Source organism: Nanorana parkeri, unplaced genomic scaffold, assembly GCF_000935625.1.
Source record: "Nanorana parkeri isolate BGI_ZX_2015 unplaced genomic scaffold, ASM93562v1 scaffold165, whole genome shotgun sequence".
NCBI lineage: Eukaryota > Metazoa > Chordata > Amphibia > Anura > Dicroglossidae > Nanorana > Nanorana parkeri.
In genome coordinates, this window is record NW_017306433.1 from 1,595,916 (window position 1) to 1,620,809 (window position 24,894).

General features: G+C 41.8%; 1 protein-coding gene across 1 annotated transcript in view; it reads right to left on the bottom strand.

The window, feature by feature from the left end:
* GBF1 (golgi brefeldin A resistant guanine nucleotide exchange factor 1) overlaps nucleotides 1-24,894 on the bottom strand; it is a 183,760-nt gene that overhangs the window by 5,690 nt on the left and 153,176 nt on the right. Inside the window, exons 23-36 of the mRNA XM_018554593.1 lie at nucleotides 24,200-24,293; nucleotides 22,035-22,211; nucleotides 21,854-21,918; nucleotides 19,294-19,414; nucleotides 18,853-18,924; nucleotides 17,743-17,837; nucleotides 14,288-14,441; nucleotides 13,319-13,541; nucleotides 11,545-11,705; nucleotides 10,552-10,798; nucleotides 7,880-8,085; nucleotides 4,356-4,506; nucleotides 2,519-2,649; nucleotides 960-1,061 (exon numbers count right to left, since the gene is read on the bottom strand). Of these exons, the coding sequence (XP_018410095.1) occupies nucleotides 960-1,061; nucleotides 2,519-2,649; nucleotides 4,356-4,506; nucleotides 7,880-8,085; nucleotides 10,552-10,798; nucleotides 11,545-11,705; nucleotides 13,319-13,541; nucleotides 14,288-14,441; nucleotides 17,743-17,837; nucleotides 18,853-18,924; nucleotides 19,294-19,414; nucleotides 21,854-21,918; nucleotides 22,035-22,211; nucleotides 24,200-24,293 (1,999 nt within the window). The remainder of the gene's footprint in view (nucleotides 1-959; nucleotides 1,062-2,518; nucleotides 2,650-4,355; nucleotides 4,507-7,879; nucleotides 8,086-10,551; nucleotides 10,799-11,544; nucleotides 11,706-13,318; nucleotides 13,542-14,287; nucleotides 14,442-17,742; nucleotides 17,838-18,852; nucleotides 18,925-19,293; nucleotides 19,415-21,853; nucleotides 21,919-22,034; nucleotides 22,212-24,199; nucleotides 24,294-24,894) is intronic.

Genomic DNA, 24,894 nt, shown 5'->3' on the forward strand with positions numbered 1-24,894 from the left:
TTTCTTAATTACCTTACAACCATCGCAAGACAAAAGTCTTGCGATGGTTGTATGTTGTGTGCCCATCATAATACTCATGGTGTCCAGCTGCAGGTATCAGCGTAGTTTAAATCTTTTTGACATATGATCCGTTTACACACGTTTTGCCCAATTTGCATATAGAATGGTAGGAAGAGGACGTCATCTGGGCGTCTGAAGGGTAGTTCTGATGATGTGACACCTGTGAAGTCAATAAACATTGACGTTTCTACATGTTGGAGTGCTTGTGACCTTTTTTGTATTTTTTAGATACTTCTACCTGCCTGTCAACATTTGTATCCCATGTACACTGTGCCGCGCATGCACAACTTGGTGTACAGTCTCAGAACGATCGTGTGCTGGGACAAACCAACACCAATGCACATCCACAGGGGTTACATAATCCCAGCCTTCTAATCAAGATGGTTAAAGACCAGATGACGATGAAAGTTCTGGCCATGGAGGAGAGTGTGGACATTGCAGAGTTGGAAGGGATTACTTTGCTGGGTAAGTGTGCTGTAATGTGCAAATATGCTTCCAAGGGGCCAACATTTTTCATGTGCTCTGATTGTTTACTTCCACTTAAAAGTTGTATTACTGCATCCTTCCCCAAAATATGCCTAACAAAACGAATGGAATGAGAGCCCTGTCAAACCATAAGGCTGCGATACCACATGTAACCATGTACGCTACACAGGTTTTGTTGCCATTCATTTTAAAATGGCACCACAACACATTGTAGTGTGTTGTGTCAAGAAAAAAAGGTGCAGCTATGTTCCTTCCTCCATTCCGGTGTGTTGCTAGTCAGTTCAAATGGATGGTCTGCCTTAAATGAATGCATGTGTGTTAACGTAACACACCAAAGCAGACAAGTGTGAAGCTAGCCTAAATCTTCAAAAATTAATATCACAAGACTCATGTTCCTTTAAATTCAGATTTACCTTTGAAAGCAAGGTAGATGCTCTCATTCTTGTCTCCTCCATACCTCCTACATCGGCTGGGCTTATGTCCTCCAAGAGCTTTGTTAACAACGGAAATAGCACCTGATAAAAAGAACATCATGCAATTTTTTTTTTTTTAAACACGATTAAAGAGTACAAAGAGCAATAAATAAATTATAAAAAGTATAAAGTATGTAAAGCAAAAACATTTTTTTTCAGTCTTGGGTAGAGTAAGGAAAAGTTAAAACCCATCAGTTTATTTCTTGCCCCTTGTGTCCCATTTGGGATGACTTCCCCCTCACTTGCAGTGCTTACGACACAACAGGAAGTGAGCGGAAATCTCTACAAAGTTAGGGGAGTTATTTCAGACACAAGGCTCAGGAACAGGCTTCCTTTTTGAAAGATCTTCACCACTTGTTCAGGTGACACCTGTAACATTTTTGATTTACCATCACTTTCTGTCTCATTGACAATGGTTACGTAGACAAAGAAGGGAAGTGATTATCCCCAAGAGGAAAGTTGCAGAAATAAAACTAAACACTGGTTTTAATCCTTCCCTACTTATCCAAAACTAACAGAGTTATTCACAAAACGGTGAAGAGTTTGGAGAAAGCAGGAGAAGTAAACAATGGACTGAACTGGAAAATCTTTCTAAATCGGCTAGGTTGTCCTAGATTGTTCACTTCTCCTGCCATTTTTCAAACACATCACCCTTTTGTGACTAACCCTGTAAAAAAAAGGTTTTATACATACAGTTTAAGGGAGAACTATGAGGTGTTTTTCACTCATCCTCATAGTTTGAGCTGACTGGTGACAGTTTCTATTGATCGGGAAGTGAGCGAACACATACAGTTGCTCGCTCACTTCCCGATCCTCTCCCTGCAGGGATTCCCTCCCTCCCCGATCCCCCAGCACTGAATGGAGGAACAGACAGGGGAGGGGGTGGACACAGCTTGTTCTGCCTCTAGATAGGCAGAGCCCGCTATCAATCAGCCAGCTGGGTGGAACTCGACAGTATTGTAAGGATCTATCCTGGCTGCGGAACTCTCCTTATATAGCAGGCAATAACTCGCAATATACTGAGCTTTGGGTCCCGGGAGGACACTAGTATATGTCCTCCCGTGACCCTAAAGAGAACTATAGGATAAAGAGGTTACCCATAGTTCTCTTTTAAGAAAAAAAAAAAAGATGTAACACATAAGAAAAACAAACGTAACATGTATAACACTTGATTTAAAAAAAATCTTGCATATTAAAAGTGCTGGTGTTTTGCACAGCGACCGATCAACGTCCAGTTTTTAATGGTATTCCAGAAGAGAAGAGTATAATGGAAGAAAATAATTGACTGGAAAACTACTGAAGTTGTAAAAAATTAATGTATTATAAACCAACAAAACAAGAAGTAAAACTTACAAATAAGGCCAGTAAAACACATTATTCTAACCATCTACACTTTCCAATTACATTTTCAGGTAACAGCAAAATTATCAAAAATGAAAGACTAACTGGAAGAGATCAGGGCAAGAAATGGACAAATGAATAAGCATTATGGTTCTCACCTTATTAAAGCAGGCTTCCCATTCAAGTGCGTCCAGTGCCTGGAGATCATGGACTAAAAGGGCTCTCTGTAGGTAAGTAAGAGCTTGCATCCTAACCTGACGTCGAGCATCACAACAAAGCCATGCAATTCCTGCAGAAGACATGTGGCAATCATGACCATGGTAGCGGGTAAGCTTTTAGTAAAAATGTGAGTATCCTTACCAGTCATTTTTTACTACAGTGTAGCTATAGCCTTGAAATGTAACATAACCGGGTATTTTTGAGGGTATGCAATACCGGTCCTATTTTTTTTTAAACTAACATATACGGTTTGCCACACGTTAAAAAGAACACAGCAGGACTGTATGTCATTAAAAGCCTTCAGATTGCTAAAAATGTTCTACCTCCAGAGAGAAAGGTTTCCTAGAGTACCTAATGAACAAGCTCGGTGCCTGCATGACAGTGATGGGGATCTGTTCCATACATTTAACGTACAAACAATTTAAATTTCATAGCAAAAATGTCATGAATGCAGCTTTATAAACACTAGGGATGCACAGATACCGTTTTTTTGTTATTAGTTTTTCAGGCCCGGATTATCGGGAAGCATCCGCCTCCCAGCTTCCTGATTGGCTAGGAAGCCGCCTTCACTCATTGCTAGGCAGCCTGGCTTCCTGACTAATCAGAAACCCAGGCAGCACGTCATGACCCGCCCCCCGGCATCCTGATTGGCTAGGAAGCCAGCTTTATGATGTGAGGCAGTCTGGCTACCCTAGCCAATCTGGTAGCCAGGAGGTGGGCCACGACATGCTCTATGCTACCTTGCGGCACTGCTGGTCAGAGGGAGATCTCCTTCTCACCGGAAGTTCCGGTATCGGGGGTAAGTATCGGGGCATTTGGGCGGGTACAAGTACCCGCCCAAATACTCTGTATCAGCACCGACACTAGCATCCCTAAAAACTACATATAAGAAAAAAATAAAACATATAAAAAATACATATAAGTATAGCCGGAATTTATAGTCCTCAAAGAACTTACAGAAAAAAAAAAAGAGATGAATGGGAGTGAATTGAGCTAATGGACCTATTCACACTGATCGGATACACTGAAGTGCATTGCTGCATACATGGTATGGCGCGTTGCAGTAAGGCAGCACATTAATTTTGAACTTGCTGCTAAGGTCCTCCAGCATTGTATTTAACACAGTGCACCACAATGCACAGCTGCTTCACATTTGTGCGTTGTGGTGCACTAAAATGCACATGCAGTGTTGTGTGATGTCTAGGTGTGTTGGAGTGCATTTGAAACACATGACATGAATAACGCATTTCATTATGTGTATCATAGTGCGGAAAACCGCCTGTAACTGCAACACAAAATGTTTTACTGGGCCTTTTAAGTTTTTTACAACTCCCCTTAGCAGCCCCCAACAAAGGATCTCACCCTTTTATTCAGATGCCGGATTACTCATAACTGGCAAGAGTCAGAAGGGTCAGGCAACATGAGAAAGGGGAAAAGTAAACTGTATAATGCTGGGCTTTAGTGCCACCCTCTTTCACCATCCTACTATAGTTATTATGCCTTATGGACAACACAAACCCGTGTGAGAGCAAGGAAAGCAACTAGAATGCACAACACCCCTAAGAGAAAATAGAACATAGAAGCATATGCCACAAAGTGAAAGGAAACAAAACATGACTACGGGTATTCCTGGCCTATCAGAGGCCTGCACAATGATTTTCTTCAGTAAAAATGGAGCATTATTTCCCTCTAGAGTCTAGAATACCGCTACAAAGTGTGAACATTTATGAAAAAGGGTTTTTTCTCTAGCATTGTGTACTATTAAACATTTCTTACCCTGCAGTAATGGACACCAGCAGTTTAACCACAAAGTTCTAGAATCGGCTGTGATCTTTTCCCCTGCAGTCTCAACATGGTGCTGTTCCTCTGCCCAGGAGCTGTAAATGGTTGCTGCTCTTGTATGAAGTGTGTGCATCAAGTCAAGAAGCTGAAATGAAACAGAAATATATAAATCCAATCTACAAGATCTGAAACATTAAGAATATGACTGTGTATCTTATATTGTTTAATAGAGTTGTCCTATGAATCCACACATCACAGCATTTCCTTTTAAATATGGCAGTTTAGTCATTTTAGAAGGTACCGAGTGTTCCTGTTCATTAAGAACATAGTGTGTTTACTGTATCCACAATCATGAATGAACAGGAGGTGATGTAGATCACTCCCATTCATTATTTGGGATATAGTTAACATACCATGTCCTCAATTATGTACACTCACTCAGCGATCACGGTGTTTGCACTCGTCTCCTTCCTGACACGCTGTCACAGCAGGCTGAGCTCCGCTTAGTCAGCCTGCTGTGACAGCGCTGGCTGTCTCCGCCCACACACCGCTCTGCGACAGGAGGCTGAGCGGTGTGGGAGGAGAGACGCTTGCCGCTCACAGCACTCTCCCCCGCAGCGCTCAGCCGGCTGTCTCAGTTTCTCTCCTCCCGGCTGGGACACAGAGCAGCGCCCAGCGGGGAGGACAGCATAGGATGCACCGCTATATCGGCCAGAAAATTGCACTTTTGGCATAATGCCAAAAATGCCATTTTCGGCCGATATGTTTCGACGGCCGATATATCGGTGCATCCCTATTTGCCACTGATGGTGTGATTACATAAGCTAGAGAACAATATGCAGAATACACTCATTAGTCTTACTTTGTTAAACTGCTGGAAATGTTGAGGGTGTTTTGTCACTCATCCATGGATTGGATTCCTCCGATCTAAATGAGTGTCAGGAATACCTCAGCATTTATAGTCGCACAGCTAACTCAGTCACATTCATCCAACCATGTCATGTAATGTGTTGCAACAGTTTTTGACTGCTCAAGAACATGATGGGAGATGTGAATGTTTATAAAAGCACCCCTGCCTTGCTGTCATGAGGTCTGGGCGCTGTCTAAAGTCAGGTGTTAATTGCGTGAGTCACAGAACTGAAGGTACAAATTATTATGAGTGCGACCGATGGTTTGGCCTCACCCCTGGTCAAAGATTGCCGGCTAGTATGAGGATTATCATCCACAGCTGCTTTATGCACTAAACTATTCAAATCAACCTGTTAGAACACAAACATGGAAGCTGCCATTGCTGACATCTTCTGAACATGTTGGATGCCTGTCCGTACTGCTGATTTCCTGGCTGCAACAAGTTGTATCACTGGCCCTGAACAAATCTCCTGATAAGCACAGCTGATTTTTCTCTGACTGCTAATCTGCAAACTTGCTCTGGGTCAATGACGCAAAAGTATGGAATTTATTGCGTCATTGTAGCAGTCAATAAATTAAGTGAGGGATGGTAGCCCCTGTTTTTCTATCATATGTCTCCTTTAAAGATAGGAATACTCATTTCTGCTGCTCTTCTGCTAAATTAGTGAGGAATATGTATGACCACATTAAAGGAGAACTATGGGGTCAGTGTTTTTCCCCATAGTTCTCCTTAGGGTAACGGGAGGACACAAACTAGCGTCCTCCCGTCACCCTAGGCTCAGTATACCGCGAGCTACAGCTCGCGGTATACTGAGACGCCGCACCTGGAGCGGATCCCGACTTAGATGACGGGATCCGCCGAGCTGCGTGACAGCTGGCTCTGCCTACCTAGAGGCAGAGCCAGCTGTACCCGCCCCCTCCCCCGTCCGTTCCGCCAGTCAGCGCTGGCAGATCGGAGCGGGGAGAGGGGAATACAGCCCCTCCCCCTGTCACGGCAGAAAGCCGTGACAGGATCGAGAGGTGAGGGAACCCGGTATGTTTTCCCTCACCTCCCGATCTACTGAGCCGACCTGTGACAGTCTCATTGTCACAGGTCGGCTTAGAACTATGAGGTGAGTGGAAATCACTCATGTCATAGTTCTCCTTTAACAACTGAGCACAGGACAGGAAGGACGTAGGAGCAAGGGATGATGTAAATGCCTAACAGTCCTTCCTTCTTCTAAAAATGTTTTCCCATCTCTGGGTGAACAAACCTCACACATGGATATGTTCCTGCTGGAAACAGAAATATGCCTCCTGCAAAGTCCTAATTAACTATGGATGCACAAGGTCTACTTTACTTAATATCAAAATAGTCATTTTCACAATTAGGATGTAATGGAGAATGAGCACAAATTCCTTTCATATATCCCACAATAGTACAGGCCATGTCCTCCTCAAAGTGAAGGAAGAAATAGCCACATAGATAGCAGAAAAATATTTCCAGAGAGAAAAGACATTTATTATTCGGAATGATAGATTTTGCAGCAAATGCCAGTTAGCAGAGTCCCAAGGAATCAAGTAGCCTTCACCAAAACCTCAGAGTAATTGTGATTAACATCCCAGAAATAAAGATGCATACAAGTTCTGTACACTGACTGGATTATAAAGACTTCCACCCCCACATAAATGGAGGCTTGTCATTGGTGTCTATATTGCATATTCACCTGATCCCAATCCAGCTGGCTTCTATGCTATCTTAATATTGCCCATAAAAAATCATTAGAATGAACGCCACCACATGCAGTAGATGCAGAAAGCAGCCTTCCGGTTACTGGAGATGGATCATAGAGGTACAGGGAGTGTGACTATAGCTTACATAATTAAATTTCTTTACCCTAATCCTTTGGCTGAGGGGGAATGTAAAATCTTTTCTTATTTTAACCAAAATCATCACTGACATAAGCAAACATCTGCCTGGAAATTTTATGCTGTTATGCTATCATTCCCTCGTCCCAATGGTCTCAGGTGGCAGAAGCCTCCCTGAGAGCAATGGGCTGGTAATACTTGTCAATCCTCTGCTTTAGGAGCTGCCATTGTTTTTGGCACATCTAGTCCAGCAGACTACAGTACATTGATAAGTGCTTGGTTAACACAGAGAGATAGGAAGGATTGTCCATGTCCTCAAAGTTTTCCCTTAGGTGAGGGCAACCCTAGACAAACTAATCCTGTACAGGGCATTGCAGCAAGCCACCTATGGCAGAGCTAGAACTTTGACCATTCAGGTTATGGTTAGTGAAGTAAAAAAAGCCTTCCTCTAAAATACTTTGGAGCACAGAATTGCCTTCTAAGAACAGAAGAGGCGGTTTTTCCATGCCATCAGCTAGATTATAACTAAAAGGGTTTATTCTTTAGCCAGGTATAATGACAAAACTATTTCTAAAATTAGAAAAGCAGCCCATATGCTTCAAAGAGGACAGATCTGATAATCAGAAGAAAAGTCACATCTCAGGAGAGATAAAGTATAGGTGACGACAATTTGCTGAAGAAATCAAGTAGTCCCCATTGTCTTGTTTAATCCAGCACACAAGGGAAAATATGAAGGAGGAGGAAAGGCCCGCCATACTTACGTCGTGACTAACCTGTAATGACACAGTGTGGTAACTGGCTGGCACAGTCTCATCTTCCTCATCATCACTGTGAGAACGATACTGGCGCTGGTTGGAGACTCTTGATCGGCGCATTATATTTTCCTTCTCTTTATTTTTCTTCTTGAAACGGCTAGCTTTATTGTCATACTTATGGCTTTTCGCTCTCTTTTCTTGCGATTTGTACCCTTTAAACACACACACAATTTGGACAGAGACATTTGTCACTAAATTATGTGAGGTATCTGAATAATGAAACAAGTCTGAACCAATAATTGTCTCTATGGCAAACCTTTACAATATTAACAACCCTGCATCCAAACAGTAGTGTATTTAATATAGCATTATCCATGGTTTAATTTGGACTTTACAATGATCAGTGTTCATTGCAATGTAAACCTGCAGTCTGATGAACACAGTCCATGCTAGAAATGTGAAAATGTAAGTACACCCCATGGGAGCTGTTGACTTTTTTCAACATGCAAACATAAGATCTTCATTTAAACAGTGCCCTACAGAAAAAGATGACAGTTGAACAAATGACACAGATTTTTGTAGTCAAAATGATGTCCCAGTTGCACTTGGCTATGGGCAAACCAGATATAGAGTCTGCAGGAGAGGGCATGGATGCCTGCTTGTAGCCTATGTGATCAGAATCAGAAAATAACTGGTTAATTTGGGCAAAAAAAAAATCTTGTATGACTAAGAGAGAACCCATCCACATTAGATGGAGCCAATGAGGACTCCAAGGGATGGAACAGACTCTAAGATTAGCTAATAACTTGAATTCAGGCTGCAGGTCAAACTTCCATGTGGCTCTTTTCAAGCAAGAGCGGTAGAAGCTGCTTCCTTGAGGCTTTATGGTGGGAAAGAGAACGCGGAGAGAGCACACGTGCAACACCCTACCTTTCGCTTGCAACAGACATGTTTGAGCACTAAGCCAATATGAGAATTAAGAGCAGAGGCATACAGTTAAATAGACAACCTTATGTGAATCTCCTATGCCAGAGTTTAAATCAACACAATGGAAACCGAATAGGAGAAGATCTCTATATAAACAAACACACTAACTTCACAGAAAAGCAACACCCAATATGTAACATTTCTAACTGCAAGGGTAACAAGACAAAAATGACCCCCCCCTTTTTTTAAACATTAGAATGACAAATCTTCATTTGAACGTTGATCAAATGCCTTTTCTGAAAGTAGAAGCATGCGTTATGTTTCAAACAACACTTCTTCACTGAACCCTTACTTGAACTTTAATTGCTGACCTACCCAGAATTGATATTTTAGTTATAGGTGCAACCTGGTGGGCTCAGTAAGTACCTGGCTTTTTGCGTCTTGGATTCTCCAACAGTGAGATCTCCCTGCAATATTCTAGAACTCTGTTTTGGTTACTGCTGCCCACCTTTTTGTGCTCTTGCTCCGTTACAATTTCCTACTATAAATATGAAATAAATAAGGAAAGCCAACATGGAGAGTGGGACCCAGCTCAGAGATCTCACCAGAAGAGTCTCTGAGAGGTATGAAACTCACAGGCACGTTAACATTCCATGATCCATGAAAACGAAATTGGATGGCATGTGCAGCTCAGGTGAGTGTACGGCCGTGTCCTCCCATAAGGAATGACAGGCTGCTGCGTACAATCACAAGCAGCACCTGTCCCTCCCGGGAACAGCCAGAAACGGCCGTGCAGATCTGTACGGCCCTACTGTACGCTGTGTGAATGAAACCTACAGGTTGACGTTTAAGTCCCCGTTCACACCACAGGCGTTTGTGGCTTGTATTTGTCAGTACGGAAAAGCTCAGAATAAGAAATCCTATTGATTTCTATAGTCCCTGTTCACGTCTCAGCAAAGCATCTCACTGGGAAAAAAACCGGTTGCCGGAGCAAAAGTACATGAGCTTCTTTTTTGTGCAGATCAGCACGATTATGAATAGGAAAAAGGGTCACATCGCGCTGATCTCCCCAAACAGAGGTGTATACGGAGGCTTGTGCGGAGCTTTTCCGTGCTGACAAATACGAGCTACAAAACGCCGGCAGTGTAAAAGGGGACTTAAACGTCAACCTGTAGGTTTCATTCACACAGCGTACAGTAGGGCCGTACAGATCTGCACGGCCGTTTCTGGCTGTTCCCGGGAGGGACAGGTGCTGCTTGTGATTGTACGCAGCAGCCTGTCATTCCTTATGGGAGTACACGGCCGTACACTCACCTGAGCTGCACATGCGTGCGGGTGTCTGTACTCGGACACCCGCACGGTTGTGCAGCTCGGGGAGCGTATGACAGCGTACGGCCATGTCATCCCAAAGGGATACAATCACACGCAGCACCTGTCCCTCCTAGGAACAGCCTGATAAGGCCGCGCACGCTGCACGGATCTGTACGGCCTGACTGTACGCTGTGTGAATGAGGCCTAACCCCTTTTCCTCTCAGCCATAATCACACTTTGTATTCATGCAAAAAATAATCATCACTTTAAAATACCTTTAGTATAGATTGTTTTTGTTATAAAATGTTTTTTTGTTTAGACCAGTTATGCATTACAAAGCTATCGAATAATGTTTCTCAGGTTGCAAAAATGAAGTAAACAATGTGTCAAATTTTGTTAGTCAAAAAAAAAAAAGAAGTCCTAGAAACACTTACACACACCTCCGTTTAGACTCGCCTCTACGAAGACACGAATCGTCTTCACACACAGCTCAAAGTTTTCTGGGGTAACATGTGCAGCATCGCGGACAATGAAAGACAGAGACTCCACACTCTTCATGAGAGATTTTGTATCATGTGGGCCAAAGTCCAAACCAATGACTAAACTGTACTGATTTACTGGAGTGCTGGCACCAGGCTTGCTCTTTGCTGCACACACTTTAGAAGAGTCCACATCCTCCTTTCCAACCTGTGTAGAGAAGACGGGCCATTTATATACTAAAAATACAAATAAAGCTTCAGTGCTTTGTGGAACTGCAAAATGACTTGCTTTCCAATTTTACATCCCAAGTAATTTTAAAGTATCTAATTCAAACGAAAAGTATATCTTGACATTTTTAACTCTATCCAAACATAAAGCTGCTGAAAATACAGCTTTGCCCAGAAATGTTTATTTAATAATATAATCATTTTTTAATGATTCGTCCCCATTTTCAGTCCAGCCATGTCAGCACCAGCCCATATGATAGCTGAGCTTCCTGATTTCACAGCTGATGTATCTTCCATCTACTCCTATAGACAATTGACTATATGGCATTTCACATAGAAATGTTTAAGCATGTTGTGAACATTTTTTTTAAAAGAAAACCCATCTGAGGAAATGGGGTCACTACTAACTTAAATGTGTAGGAGGTTTGATGGTGCCTATGTGCTCATGGGAGATTCAAAGTCTTTATTTGTCTTGATGACTACTGTCACCAGGACAGAGAATGGTGGTTATTCCAAAATGTTTTTGGTGCCACCAAAAACAGAGGTTGAGGGAACATCTAGCCTAGTGACATAAGTCTTAGAGTAGATTTCCATACACTATGAGCAATTTAATGTTCTGTACACTATGTAAGAAGAAAAACAACAAATAATGGACAACACACAGAGGTACAAAGCAGCAACCTAATACTTGTTTGTTGATGCTTTTAAGAGATAAAGATCCCTTACCACCAGCCAACCACTATTCACCATATCCACATCAGTGACGGAACGGTGCATCTTTGATTGCTTGCTATGTTCCGTGTATACCTCAGAGTCTGAGGTGTACCCACGATCCAGGCTCACATCAGTTGAATGGTATGAAGACACTTCACTGTCTGACAGTGCACCTGACAACAGAGATAAAAGTGATGAAACATTAAAATATCACATCCAAAACTTTGTCAAATACTAGGCCATGATCTCGAACTGTTACTGGAAATAAATAGCCACTGGAAACAATCAGTTGGGCAGAAATGCAGGAATGTGAACTCGGCCTGTTCTGCTTATTGTGTATACGCAGTCACATGAAATCTCAAATTCAGTTCCCCCATCTCCCTGTAAATACATCTTGTCTAGAGAAGTCTGACATCTGTCCAGGTCAAACAACTTTTACACAACAAAACACATCTCTATTATCCCAAAGTATGAAAATCATTTATAGCAGCGTTTATTGAATTCAGATGTACCCTTTTTTTAAATGTTGTGGGTCAACTAAACCCCCGGATGTCGGTACATTTATGTTCTAATATACAAAATAATTACTCAAATTATTTTATATAAACGCATTTATCATTCTCTAAAAATGGTTACTTTGAGAAGCAGAAATCCCCCTTAACCCACTAGAAATACACCCTGTGGTACTTCTAGTGGTATAAATAGCTAAGGACCAGGGATATACATTTAATTACATTTTATGTTCATATTACACAAATGTAAAGATAATAGAAGACAGGGTTAGCATGACAATAAATCTATGTGACCACAAATGTCATGTATTTCATGCTGATACTGTAAGTGCACACCATCACCAATAGATGGCACCAATAACCCATATTAACAAGTTAGAAATATGGGAGCTACAAACTAAAGCTGTCATCTTCATCTTTGCTCTATGACTTACATAAGCTGAAACAAGAATGCAACAGGTGAACTTGAATCTCAACCTGCACACTTACTGTAAGTAGTGAAGGACAAGGATGACCATCCCCAGGCCTGCACCTTTAAAGACAAGCCAGCAGCTACAATGCTTAGCATTCTATCCTGACAAGTAGCCTTCAACATTTGGCTCTATGACCAATACCACTACAAAGTCACGGCAGGTGGGTCATTTATTATTATTAGGAATATCTTACGTGATTTTATCCTAACATATTTAGCGACACTTTTGTAACCTCATATGTGAGTGGCACAAAGATGACCGTGGTTATATTTGTAATATTTTAGAACATGATCGAACTACAACGTTTTCTACAACTAAGGAAATGTTAGAAAAGCATTTGTTTGCAGCTTACACAATTAAAAAAGCTGGCATTCTACTAGCAGGTTAGTAGCGGAAAGCTCCAAAACCCAGATGATTTTGATGCTACACAGTTGGAATTAGAGCTTAACGTTGCTCTTTATCTTGTGGCCTATAAAGGTTAATTGACCTCAAAAAGAAAGCAAAATAGTGCAGTGCTCCTATATATAGATGTTTACTGGAAAAGATGATATAGAAAAAAATATTTTATTTATTTATTCCTATAAGCTCTTATTCGCATCACCATCTATGATATAAAATACCCAGTGAGCACATTTCAGGTGGTAAATATGCAGACAAGATGATCCATTTTAATTTCACTAATGGACTTAAACAAGATATTTGTTTTTCTCATTTGTCCTTCACTGTAAATCGGGCACAGCATAAAACAGCTGCTTATCTCTGAAAGGCATTAAATTTCATTTGTGCACATCCTCCATGTACCTGTGTCATTATCGCTCCTGGTTGTCCCCTGCAAGGCAGGTGGAGGCTTCACCCCGGCACCAATGCACTCAAGCAGGCAGAACAGTGTGTACCAATCATTGCTAGAGTGAATGTTGGCAGCATTGGTCTTTAACAGTTCGTGAAGGCCAAAAGCAATCTGCCGGCTTACTCTGGAGAGGACACTTGGCTTCATCATTAGCAGAATGCGGAGGGAAAGGAGAACCTGGAGAAATAAGCAGAACGAGTGCTAAATTTTTACAGACATTTAGGACTTCATAATAAACTTTAGCGGATTTCATCTTTAGGAATTGTACACAGACAAGCTAGAGGCAGAAGCTCATATAGCGCATGTATCCTCAGGCCTGTATGAACATGTTACACCTAATACCATGCCATGGAGGATCATCAGGAAGAATAGTCAAAGGGAATGCAACAAACAGACTCCAAATGCCAAATTCATTGCAATGCAGAGCAAAGTGACTATTTCACAGCAGACATATGTGGTAGCAGTTTCATGAAGCACTCCATTTTGACTCAATTGTGTACAGGGCCTTCGATCTCCCAGAGGTATCATGTATAATGCACCTATGCTGACAAAAACAACTTGTTTCATTGTGCATATTGTAAATAAAATGAATATAGGAAGAATACCAGCTGCCACCAGCAGGAAAATTATTACAACAATATTACTTCACACATTTCTCATACATGAAGCATTATGTACTTAGCTGTATTATGCAGTTATGAGGATCAACAGCCCTGTCACCACATACTTTCCCCTATTATACCAATAGTAATTTACATTTTTCATACCTATTATTTTGCATTCTGTACTGCTGAGAATACCGCAGCTCATTATATTTTCACTATGCGGATTTTGTGCCCTACACGAACTAATCAACTTTTTTTTAGAACATGTATATTTATGCCAGTAAAACAAGCAATAAAAGCAGCAACATAGTAAGATACCTGAGCACTAATGTCCTCACGCCGTAAAAGTCGAATAGCCAGTCGTAGAAGACCAACCACAGCACGCTCAACAAGAAAACAAAACTCCACAGCATGGGCGCAAAGATGGTAAAGGTGATCACGCACAACTTGCCACACACAGCCAACACGGTCTCTAGAGTAGAAAAAACGTGGGAAAACAGGCCATTAAACAATTATGTAATGACAGCATGTGTATAAAGGCACAGGTGTTGTTATATCCTTCCAAAGGAAATGCATTACCCCACATTATGCTGGCTCTCACAGATATATTCAAGCAAGGACCTTCCTATGTCTCCTTAGAAGATGGCCCAATGCATGGATCTAGAACTAGGCTGCAGTATTTACAATGCACAGGCCAATGATACAAAAAAAAACAAAAACAACATTGCCCATTTACTTTATGTTCTTTACAAGGATGTTGCTATTGACCAATATATAAGTTAAAGTAATGGAGGAGGAATAAAGTACGAAGGGTGTGGCAGAGAGCGCAATGCAGCGGAGAAAAGTTCAGAGGGTACATCAGTGGAAAGTATGTGCAGAAGAGAAGGGCGGAGGGTATATCAGTGAAAAGTATGTGCAGACGAGACGTACGGAGGGTATAGCAGCGGAAGCTATGTGCAGAAGAGAAGTACGGAGGGTATAGCAGCGGAAGCTATGTGCAGAAGAGAAGTACGGAGGGTATGGCAGAGGGCACAATGCACAGGAGAGAAGTTCAGAGGGTATGACATTGGAAAGTATGTGCAGAAGAGAAGGGCGGAGCGTATGGCAGTGGAAGGTATGTGCAGAAGAGAAGTAGGGACGGTATGACAGTGGGCACTATGCACAGGAAAGAAGTTCAGAGGGTATGACAGTGGAAAGTATGTGCAGAAGAGGGGTTGGAGGGTATGGCAGCGGAAAGTATGTGCAGAAGAGAAGGGCAGAGGGTATGGCAGTGGGTACTATGCACAGGAGGGAAGTTCAGAGGGTATGACAGTGGAAAGTATGTGCAGAAGAGAAGGGCGGAGCGTATGGCAGTGGAAGGTATGTGCAGAAGAGAAGTAGGGACGGTATGACAGTGGGCACTATGCACAGGAAAGAAGTTCACAGGGTATGACAGTGGAAAGTATGTGCAGAAGAGGGGTTGGAGGGTATGGCAGCGGAAGGTATGTGCAGAAGAGAAGTACGGAGGGTATGGCAGCGGGTACTATGCACAGGAGAGAAGTTCAGAGGGTATGACAGTGGAAAGTATGTGCAGAAGAGAAGGGCGGAGGGTATGGCAGTGGAAGGTATGTGCAGAAGAGAAGTAGGGACGGTATGACAGTGGGCACTATGCACAGGAAAGAAGTTCAGAGGGTATGGCAGTGGAAAGTATGTGCAGAAGAGGGGTTGGAGGGTATGGCAGTGGAAAGTATGTGCAGAAGAGAAGTAGGGATGGTATGGCAGTGGGCACTATGCACAGGAAAGAAGTTCAGAGGGTATGGCAGTGGAAAGTATGTGCAGAAGAGGGGTTGGAGGGTATGGCAGTGGAAAGTATGTGCAGAAGAGAAGTAGGGAGGGTATGGCAGTGGGCACTAAGTGCAGGAGTTTAATGGGAATAACAACCAGCAGAACAGTTCATCTTTTGACTCACACACTGATGTCTCTATAATTAGAACCATAGGTCCTTAAAATATATGGTCCTAGTGATGCACGTAAATGACGGTGCTGGGAAGGTGTTCCTCTTACACATTTAAGCATCCATTTAAAAAACTGACTAATTCTAAAGTAGAAGCAATGAGCCAAGCTCTTCACACAGGAGGAAGAGAGGTCAGGAGCAGTGTCTAGGAAATGGCTGGCTGAAGTTTAAGCAGGTTATTCTAGGACATTGGAGAGGGTAGGGATTGTGTGAGCAGAACTGCAGTCTATGCAACTGCTGACACTCCCCACCAACTCCAGTGAGGTTGTCTGAAGGCTGTGAAGTTGGTGAGGAGGACCCAGAAATAGAAGGAATGTGTCTGTTGATTTGGGGACAATGCAGGCAGAAAAGGAGACACTAAAATGTAAGCAGGTTTGGAAATGGGGCAAGGCTTTGTTGCCAGAAAACATTTATGCAGAAACGGGACAGCGGAGCTGAAATTGCCAAAGGACCAGGATCAGAAGAGAGGAGACTGATATTTAGCACTGAATACATGTGAGGGGTTATCCCAAATGCTCTGGAGACTGGGTGCTGAGCGGTTAAGCACATGCATTGGGCACAGAAGGGTAATTACATATGTGCTAATGACTGGCTAATAAACATTAACACACTTGCTGGAGACTGGCAGCTGAGAGGGGAGTGCACATGTGCTGGGTACTGGCATCTTAGGGATGGATGCACAATCTGGAATAAATACTGAGAGGTAAGGCACATACATTGGGTACCGAGTGCTGAGGTGTTACCATACATTCCTGGGCACTGAGCAGAAAAGGCACGGGATACAGAGGGGTTAATGTACACAGTGAATATTTGTCACTGAGGGAATTGATGCTCATGCTTTTGAAGCAGATCACATACTCTGCTAGTGTTAAACTGGCTAAAGAACTCTGTGTACTGGAGGGGCATCTTACTACTGGTATAGCTAAGGACTGATGTATGTGTGCTGGAGGCAGGAGACCAATGTGTGTCCTAACACACACATTGCTGGACAATATTTACACTATAGAACTACTAAGAAGCAACAGAAAACTTGATTCTACAGAGGGGGTAAAAGGTAGCGCCTGCTGCTGAACTGAGCTACGCTCTGAATGCTGAGCCTACACATTGTACATATGAGATCAGTGTGCAATATCTATGGGGAGGACATAAACAGTGTTAACTATGCAGTTTGTGCAGTGCGAGTGTATGCAGAAGAAGCCTCTGGAAGAGAAACTGAAAACGGAGTGTGATGTAGGAGGGAAACAGGGGAAATCTGTGTGCTGAAAGTGGGATCTTATTGGGGGAAAGACCAACCTGTGTGCTGGAGGTTTTACCGTGTGCTAGGTGCGTTGCCAATAATTTTAATGGTACCCTAATGCATCTCCTGGCCGCTGTGTGCTGTAACGGAGCATAACGTGTAATGTCGCACTGCAATGCTTGGTATTCCGGTACCACACGTTGTGCTGCACTGAAGTGCATGGCAGCCGGGAGGTGTGTTGGGGTGCCATTCAAATGAATGGCAAAGCACATAGTGCATGGTATTGCATGATTAATGCTATGCTAACTCCAAGTTTTGTTATTGAGCTACACTTGTGTCTCTTGTATTAAAATGTTAGTACTAAAGCTGCTTGGTGGTTGAAGGGCAAGGTCAAGAGCTTTTAGTGTCAACACCGACACATGAGGCACAGGATCTTTTCAACTATAGAAATCTACAAAAGATATCACAAAAAATGCAGAATGCATACCGACATACCTACAAATAAACATATGCCTGTCTAAAATCATGACTTTTTCATGGCACCTGTTTTCAAGAACAATCCTCAGCAACATCTCCAGGCAGAAGGCAGCATCTTCTTCATCATATGTTTCTTCATCTGGAGTCACAGATATCAAAGCCTAAAAAGAACAAACGCATTACTGTGTACGAATACGGTAGACATGGGCAGCTATGCACATAGCCTAACTTACAACTGTTTTATTTTGTTTCTTGAGAAAATCTTTTGACTCATCACTTTCACAGGTAAAATGCCCAAATAAGGTGAAGAAGTTTTCAAAAACATTTCCAAGCATCCCTGAACATACATATGACTTGGAGAAAGCTTCTCAAAACATAGCCAAACATACATTTAAGCTTAAAGAGGGGAAAAACCAGCCCATGGTGACATAAATAAAATATGGAATAGACTTTTAAGCAAACCTAACTTTACTCATGCAGCGCAAAGCAACAGGTTCATGTTAAGTTTATGTCTAGAAATAGAAAACAGACGGGGCTCATAACACTGAATTGTCAGGGCTAAATCTGTCTTAGAACTTTGCAAATCTATAGTAGTAGGCTACTTAGGATTATAGATGCAAGGATCGCAAATACACAGTAGAACGGTCTCCTAGCTAAAAGAGACGCAGCCTACTTTGCATCTATTTTTTTTGCTTGATAAAAGACCAGTGTCTTCTGCTATGACAGTTGTTATGTAGGTAGTCTACAGTACCTGTCTGCATAGGCATTACATTGTCTCCATAACTCTACAGTATACAGAGTACAGTACAGGCTTACACTAGTGCTGGAAGACAGAAACTCATAACCTGCGCCATTCCACATCTTGGCAGACACTCAGTATACAATACACCATTTAAATTTTACCTGTCATTTATATCTGTAGTTGTTTTTGTGTTTTTATTGTAAATTTGATTACAGTTGCTTACATAATACCACAATCTGAAATATACATATTGTACAATGCAACCATAGTGCACTGTAAGACCCCGCCTGTAGGACATCCCTGTAGGACATCCGCTATAGAGTGACTTGTGGCATTTGCAGCCTGCTCCAATCCCAGGAAAGCCAAATTTAACATTGATCATGAGTTAGAGGAGGCCCTGCCAATGGAAAAGCATTATACACCGACTTACTTACCTTCATTAATTCCTGTAAAGATTCCAACTGGAGAAATTTGCTCTCTGTAATGAGTTTCTCTGGATCACATAACTACAGAAAATGGAAAAATTATATCAGTAAGAAGACATTTTTATTTTGCAAGCTAGTGGATAATCTTCTTTTTTTCTCTCTCCATTGGTAATAAAATGTTTCTCCACAAATATGGAGATTTATCAAAACCATTTTACTAGGACAAATCTGATACTAACAAAGAACAGACAGGGACCTAAAATCTCAAAACTGGTAGTGTAAAAGTGTACGAAATATGATTGACAAAATAGGATTTTGCTTTTTACTAACTTGAGTTGGAAAATAACAAACGAAATGGAAGAAACCCTCCATAGTCAGATCCATTCCGGGTCAACAAATCAGATTGACTATATAAGAATATGAATGATGTAATATGTTCTTATTTCACACCTTTATACACTCCAGTGCTAGCTTCTTGGATTCTTGGTTTTCAGTAGGTCCTCTCAGACTTGACTGCTCAGTGTTACTCAGGGTCAGCCAACTGACAAAACTTAGGACAGATGACTCCCCACTACAGGAAAAAAAAAAGAGTTGCATTGTTATCACAGGACAAGAGTATTCTTTATAAACACCTCAAAAACAACACTACAGTTATGGCAAGCACACTGAACCAAAGTTTGCTGGTGGGTTACTACACATCAGGAAAATGGGAAGGTTGCCATTGCTGAAAATGCTATCTGCCTGGATGTTATACTGGTTAAACTGCTTTAATACTCTGCCACAATGACCTAGACAAGTATGCAGATCAAGGATCAGAGAGGGGGAAAAAAAGCCAGAAATCCTTATTTGCATGCTCATTTTGGGTCTGTAACTCAAAGTAATACACCCATTGGGTCAGAACAGCTAGCATTTTCAAAAGGTGAGTTGTCCAGAGTAATAGCCTCCATGACCGATAACATGCATAGACACCTCCCAGTACAAGCCTATCAGTTGAAAACAACAGTGAAAAGACAAGGTTTTATTAGTGGTGGTTCCCTGGCTGCCATACTCTACTGCTGGCATTGGTGCAAAATTACCCTGTTTGGGCATTTTCAATCTAACTTTAACAGTACAGTAATTTAGTATAACGATACATAATATACACTATATTACCAAAAGTATTGGGACGCCAGCCTTTAGAAGGCAAATGAACTTTAACAGTATCCCAGTCTTAGTCCGTAGGGTTCAATATTGAGTTGGCCCACTCTTTGCCGCTATAACAGCTTCAACTCTTCTGGGAAGGCGTCCACAAGGATTAGGAGTGTGTCTATGGGAATGTTTGACCATTCTTCCAGAAGTGCATTTGTGAGGTCAGGTACTGATGTTGGACGAGAAGGCCTGGCTTGCAGCCTCCGCTCTAATTCATCCCAAAGGTGTTCCATCGGGTTGAGGTCAGGACTCTGCAGGCCAGTCAAGTTCCTCCACCCCAAACTCACTCACCCATGTCTTTATGGACCTTGCTTTGTGCACTGGTGCACATTCATGTTGGAACAGGAAGGGGCCATCCCTAAACTGTTCCCACAAAGTTGGGAGCATGAAATTGTCCACAATGTCTTGGTATGCTGATGCCTTAAGAGTTCCCTTCACTGGAACCAAGGGGCCAATCCCAACCCCTGAAAAACAACCCCACACCATAATCCCCCCTCCACCAAACTTTACATTTGGCACAATGCAGTCAGGCAAGTACTGTTCTCCTGGCAACCACCAAACACAGACACATCCATCGGATTGCCAGACAGAGAAGCGTGATTAGTCACTCCAGAGAGCACATCTCCACTTCTCTAGTCCGAGTCTCGAGTCCAGTGGCGGCGTGCTTCACACCACTGCACCTGACGCTTTGCATTGCACTTGGTGATGTAAGGCTTAGATGCAGCTGCTCGGCCATGGAAACCCATTCCATGAAGCTCTCTGCGCACTGTTGTTGCGCCAATCCGAAGGACACACGAAGTTTGGAGGTCTGTAGCTATTGACTCTGCAGACAGTTGGCGACTTCTGCGCACTTCAGCATGCGCTGATCCCGCTCTGTCATGTTACGTGGCCTACCAATTCGTGGCTGAGTTGCTGTTGCTCCCAGTTGCTTCCACTTTGTTATAATACCACTAGCAGTTGACCGTGGATTATTTAGTAGCAAGGAAATTTCACGGAACACCTGAAACCAATGATTTGGAAGGGCGTCCCAATACTTTTGGCAATATAGTGTATATCAATTGCAGGTACTTACAAATAACAGGATTTTTGTACCAACTGTAAAATCTTCTTTTTGAGTCCATTGCTCACTCCGAGCTCTCTCCCTGGATGGACTACAATCTCACGTTTAGTAAGCTAATTTGTAATGAAACTATAGTCTATCACAGGAGTGAGCTTAGAGTGGTGGCTACTTTACAACACACACAGGGACCATGGGGAACAAAAGTAGCCACTCTCCAGAAGGAAGGACAGTCTCGGCATAAATTCAGAGATGATTTGAGGATCTACAGCCGAGTGATACACATATAAGATAGGGTACTTGAATGCATTTTTAAAGATTTAAATCCTGAAGTTAAATCTTAAAAATGCCACAATGTCACTTTCATTTCTAACTGCAAAGTTTTTTTTAACCACGGCCAAAACAACACTAAACAAAACTGAGATTTCCGTTTTTGCGGATGTAGTACAATTAAAACCATTTTCTTCCTTTTCCTGGAACACTAGCAGTGAGATCTCTGGACTAAGGTACAGACGCATACTGTGGCCACCAAATGGCAGGCCCATTATTCCTGTTGGGTTTCATAAGTATTATATATTATTAGAAACAGGGGTTGGAGTAGGAGGAGTGGAACACTTCAAGATTAGCTGCAATACACTCTTAACTAGGGGGATGGAAATCCATTGTCAGAGCAACCCATCATTATGGTAGAATTTTAATTACATCTTCTAAGAAAGCATCTGAGTCCCTAATTCAACTCTGCACCTTCAACAATATCACACATACCGATTTGCAGGGATTTCTTCCCGCTGAAGAGAAATTTTGCCATTCGGATCAACAAAGTCTTCAACCTGAAAAGTTAACAGGTCAATTAATAACAATGCTCAAATATTTTTGAGCTTAATCATTTTCACATTAATATCAATAACAGAAAAAAACATTACAACCTTTCACACAAGTAGCCCACCTCAACCATAGCCTTCGGCAGCAGCTCGGCCCTGAACAGTTGCAACATGGAGTCCATGATATTTTTCCAACCCTCGCGCAGAATATCTCCATGTCTGTGTGCCAGGTGGAAAACAGTTTTGGCAGCTATCTGAGCCTTTGGGTTGCTTCCAAAAACAGTAGGGAGATTCTCTGCAGCCTAAACCAAATGTAAACATAATCAACCATTAAAACATCTCTAAAGTACATTCGTCAACATAATATACAATATAATATCTTCACCCTTCATGATCAGAGCTCAGGAAAAAAAAAATATATAATATATATAAAGATATAGATATATATATATATATACATATACATATACATATACATACACACACACACACATATGATTTTTGCAGTTTTTACTTGGGTTAGGGTTTTAAGGGTTTAAATCTTTTCTTGTTTCTATTCCTTTGAAATGTTAGGAGGGACTGTGAGGGGTCTAAGGTGGCTAGTGCATTGTATGTTAATGAAGATCAGGTAAAACACAATCATCAAATTTCACTCCCAAGCCTTTCCATTGGGACAGACCACTGTGAAATCAGCCATCTTGGCTGCTTTGACAAAACATCTAAAAGGTAAGAAAGTTTTTTTTCACTATGCTGTGTGAATAGGAACACATAGGAATGAACATATGGAGGAACAATAGGAATGAACATATGGAGGGGCTTTCTAAAATTTGACTGCAAAAGTGGAAATACACTTTAACTTGATATTATGTGTAGCAGTGAATTGTAATGTGTTACAGCACATCGGAACACACTCCACAAACATGCAACCCGTCCCACTCTTTTTCAGCACACCCAACTTGTCTATGCGTTGGGACTCAATTGGGTCTATATGAATGGGCCCTCAGGATTGAATATATAGCAGCATATACACCAACTGCTGAGGGATATTAAATGGGACAGTACATCCAAAACTCACAGTTCAGATTTTATCCAATGTTGGAATTACAATCACTAGGGACTCTGCTGGTAAAAAATCTCTAGATCCGAGTTTCCAGGCCAACACACTCATCTAAGTCAATATGAGAAAGTCTCACTCTCCCCTTTTGATACACCATTCATTTTTTATTATGGAGGAAGCAAAAGGAGATTTAGAAACACACATGGAATGATATATGCACAGACAGGCAGCATATAGAGCAAGCAGCTACAGCACAGAGATCTTGCCAACAGAAGCCAGGGGATAGGTACAAACAATCACTAACCTATATACCAGAACAAAATGAAAGAACACAAATGAAAAATGCTCTTTCCCCTCCCCTCTGTTGTCATGCTGATGTCACATTCCCACCATTATATAATAATATACAGTATACACAGATGTAAAAGATTTCAGAATTTCACCAGTACACAAAGGAGTCCAATAAACCAGTTGGTGCTGTCCATATCTATTAATAAAATATCAGTGGCTGTGGAGTAAGGTTCCTGTGGGCTCTGATCTTTACCATGCTCCACCGCAGGCCACAGCACTGACCTCTGATAACTGCCCGTGTGGTCACAGCAACCATTCATCTCAATGAGACTATAAGCAGTATAAGTTCTGTGGCCCACAGCAGCACATGACTAGATCTGAGCCCAAGGAACCTTACGTCACAGCCATTGGTATGGTTTATCAATAAATATGTAAAGCACCAACTGATTTATTGAATTCGCCTGTGCGCCAGTGAAATTCTCCCTTTTTCTTACATGTGTGTATACAGTATTTACTGTGTAATGGTGGGAATTTTACATCAATACGATGTCAGAGGAGAGGGGGAGAGCAGTTTTCACTGGTGTTTTGTTATTTTGCATTGGTATATAGGTTAGTGATTGTTACTTTTGCCTGATTAAGGTTCCAAATGTTGCTTTCTCCTATACAGAATGAATGTCAATAAAAGCATTTTCTTCGGATTAAGATATGAAGGTGTTCTAGTAACATTTCTTGTTTGGATTATTTGCATCCATTCACACGTTACTACAGCACTCAGAAGATGGAGTCGGTTAGATGTGTGGTGGGGATTTCCTAATGAAGCCAGGGGATGACTCATCCCCCTTGGCTCCCCTTTAAAAAAAGAAATATCACTACTAGGTGTACTAACCTTACTGTCATCATGAAAAGCAGGCAAATGTAAATATTTTTTGAACTACACCTCACCTCACTACTAAGAGTTGTAAATTTGCACAAGGAAATGATGAGGTTGTCAAAAACATCACTTAGTCCATAGTGAGCAGAAATCATTGCACATTTCCTAAAATACAAAATGAAGTCAGTGACAGGCATACAAAACAAGTCCACATTCACCACCCCCACATTACACAAATTAGGGCTGCTTCACAACCAGAGAGGAGCAAGAAAAAAATTGCATTTTTGTGCTCACCGTAAAATCTAGTTCTTTTATTTCTTTAAGGGACACAAAGTCTTATACTCTTGGGTTATAATGCTTTATACAGAGGGATTAGACACTGGCCAAAAAAAAACAACTGTAAGCCAGCCCAGGATAATCTTCCCTACTCCCAGAATTGCCTTAGTTTTGAAGCAAAGCCCTCAATGGACTCCAAGACAATTGTTATATGGCGAGAACAAAAATCTTATTTTCCTTCTTGTCCATTAAGAGACACAGTACCTCTTGTACTGTTGGGATGTCCAACAGCAGTCCAACTGAGGGATGGGCACAGCAAACAAATTAAAGAAAAAAAAGCCACCTGAAGGACTGTAAATCTGAACTGGCATCAGATGACGCCTGCAGGAAAGCAGGAAGTTGCACACCAATGACGTCAACTGACATAACACACTAAAGCCCCCCTTATGACCACCCCTCCCTTATGTTTTATCCAAAATGGGCTTGGTCT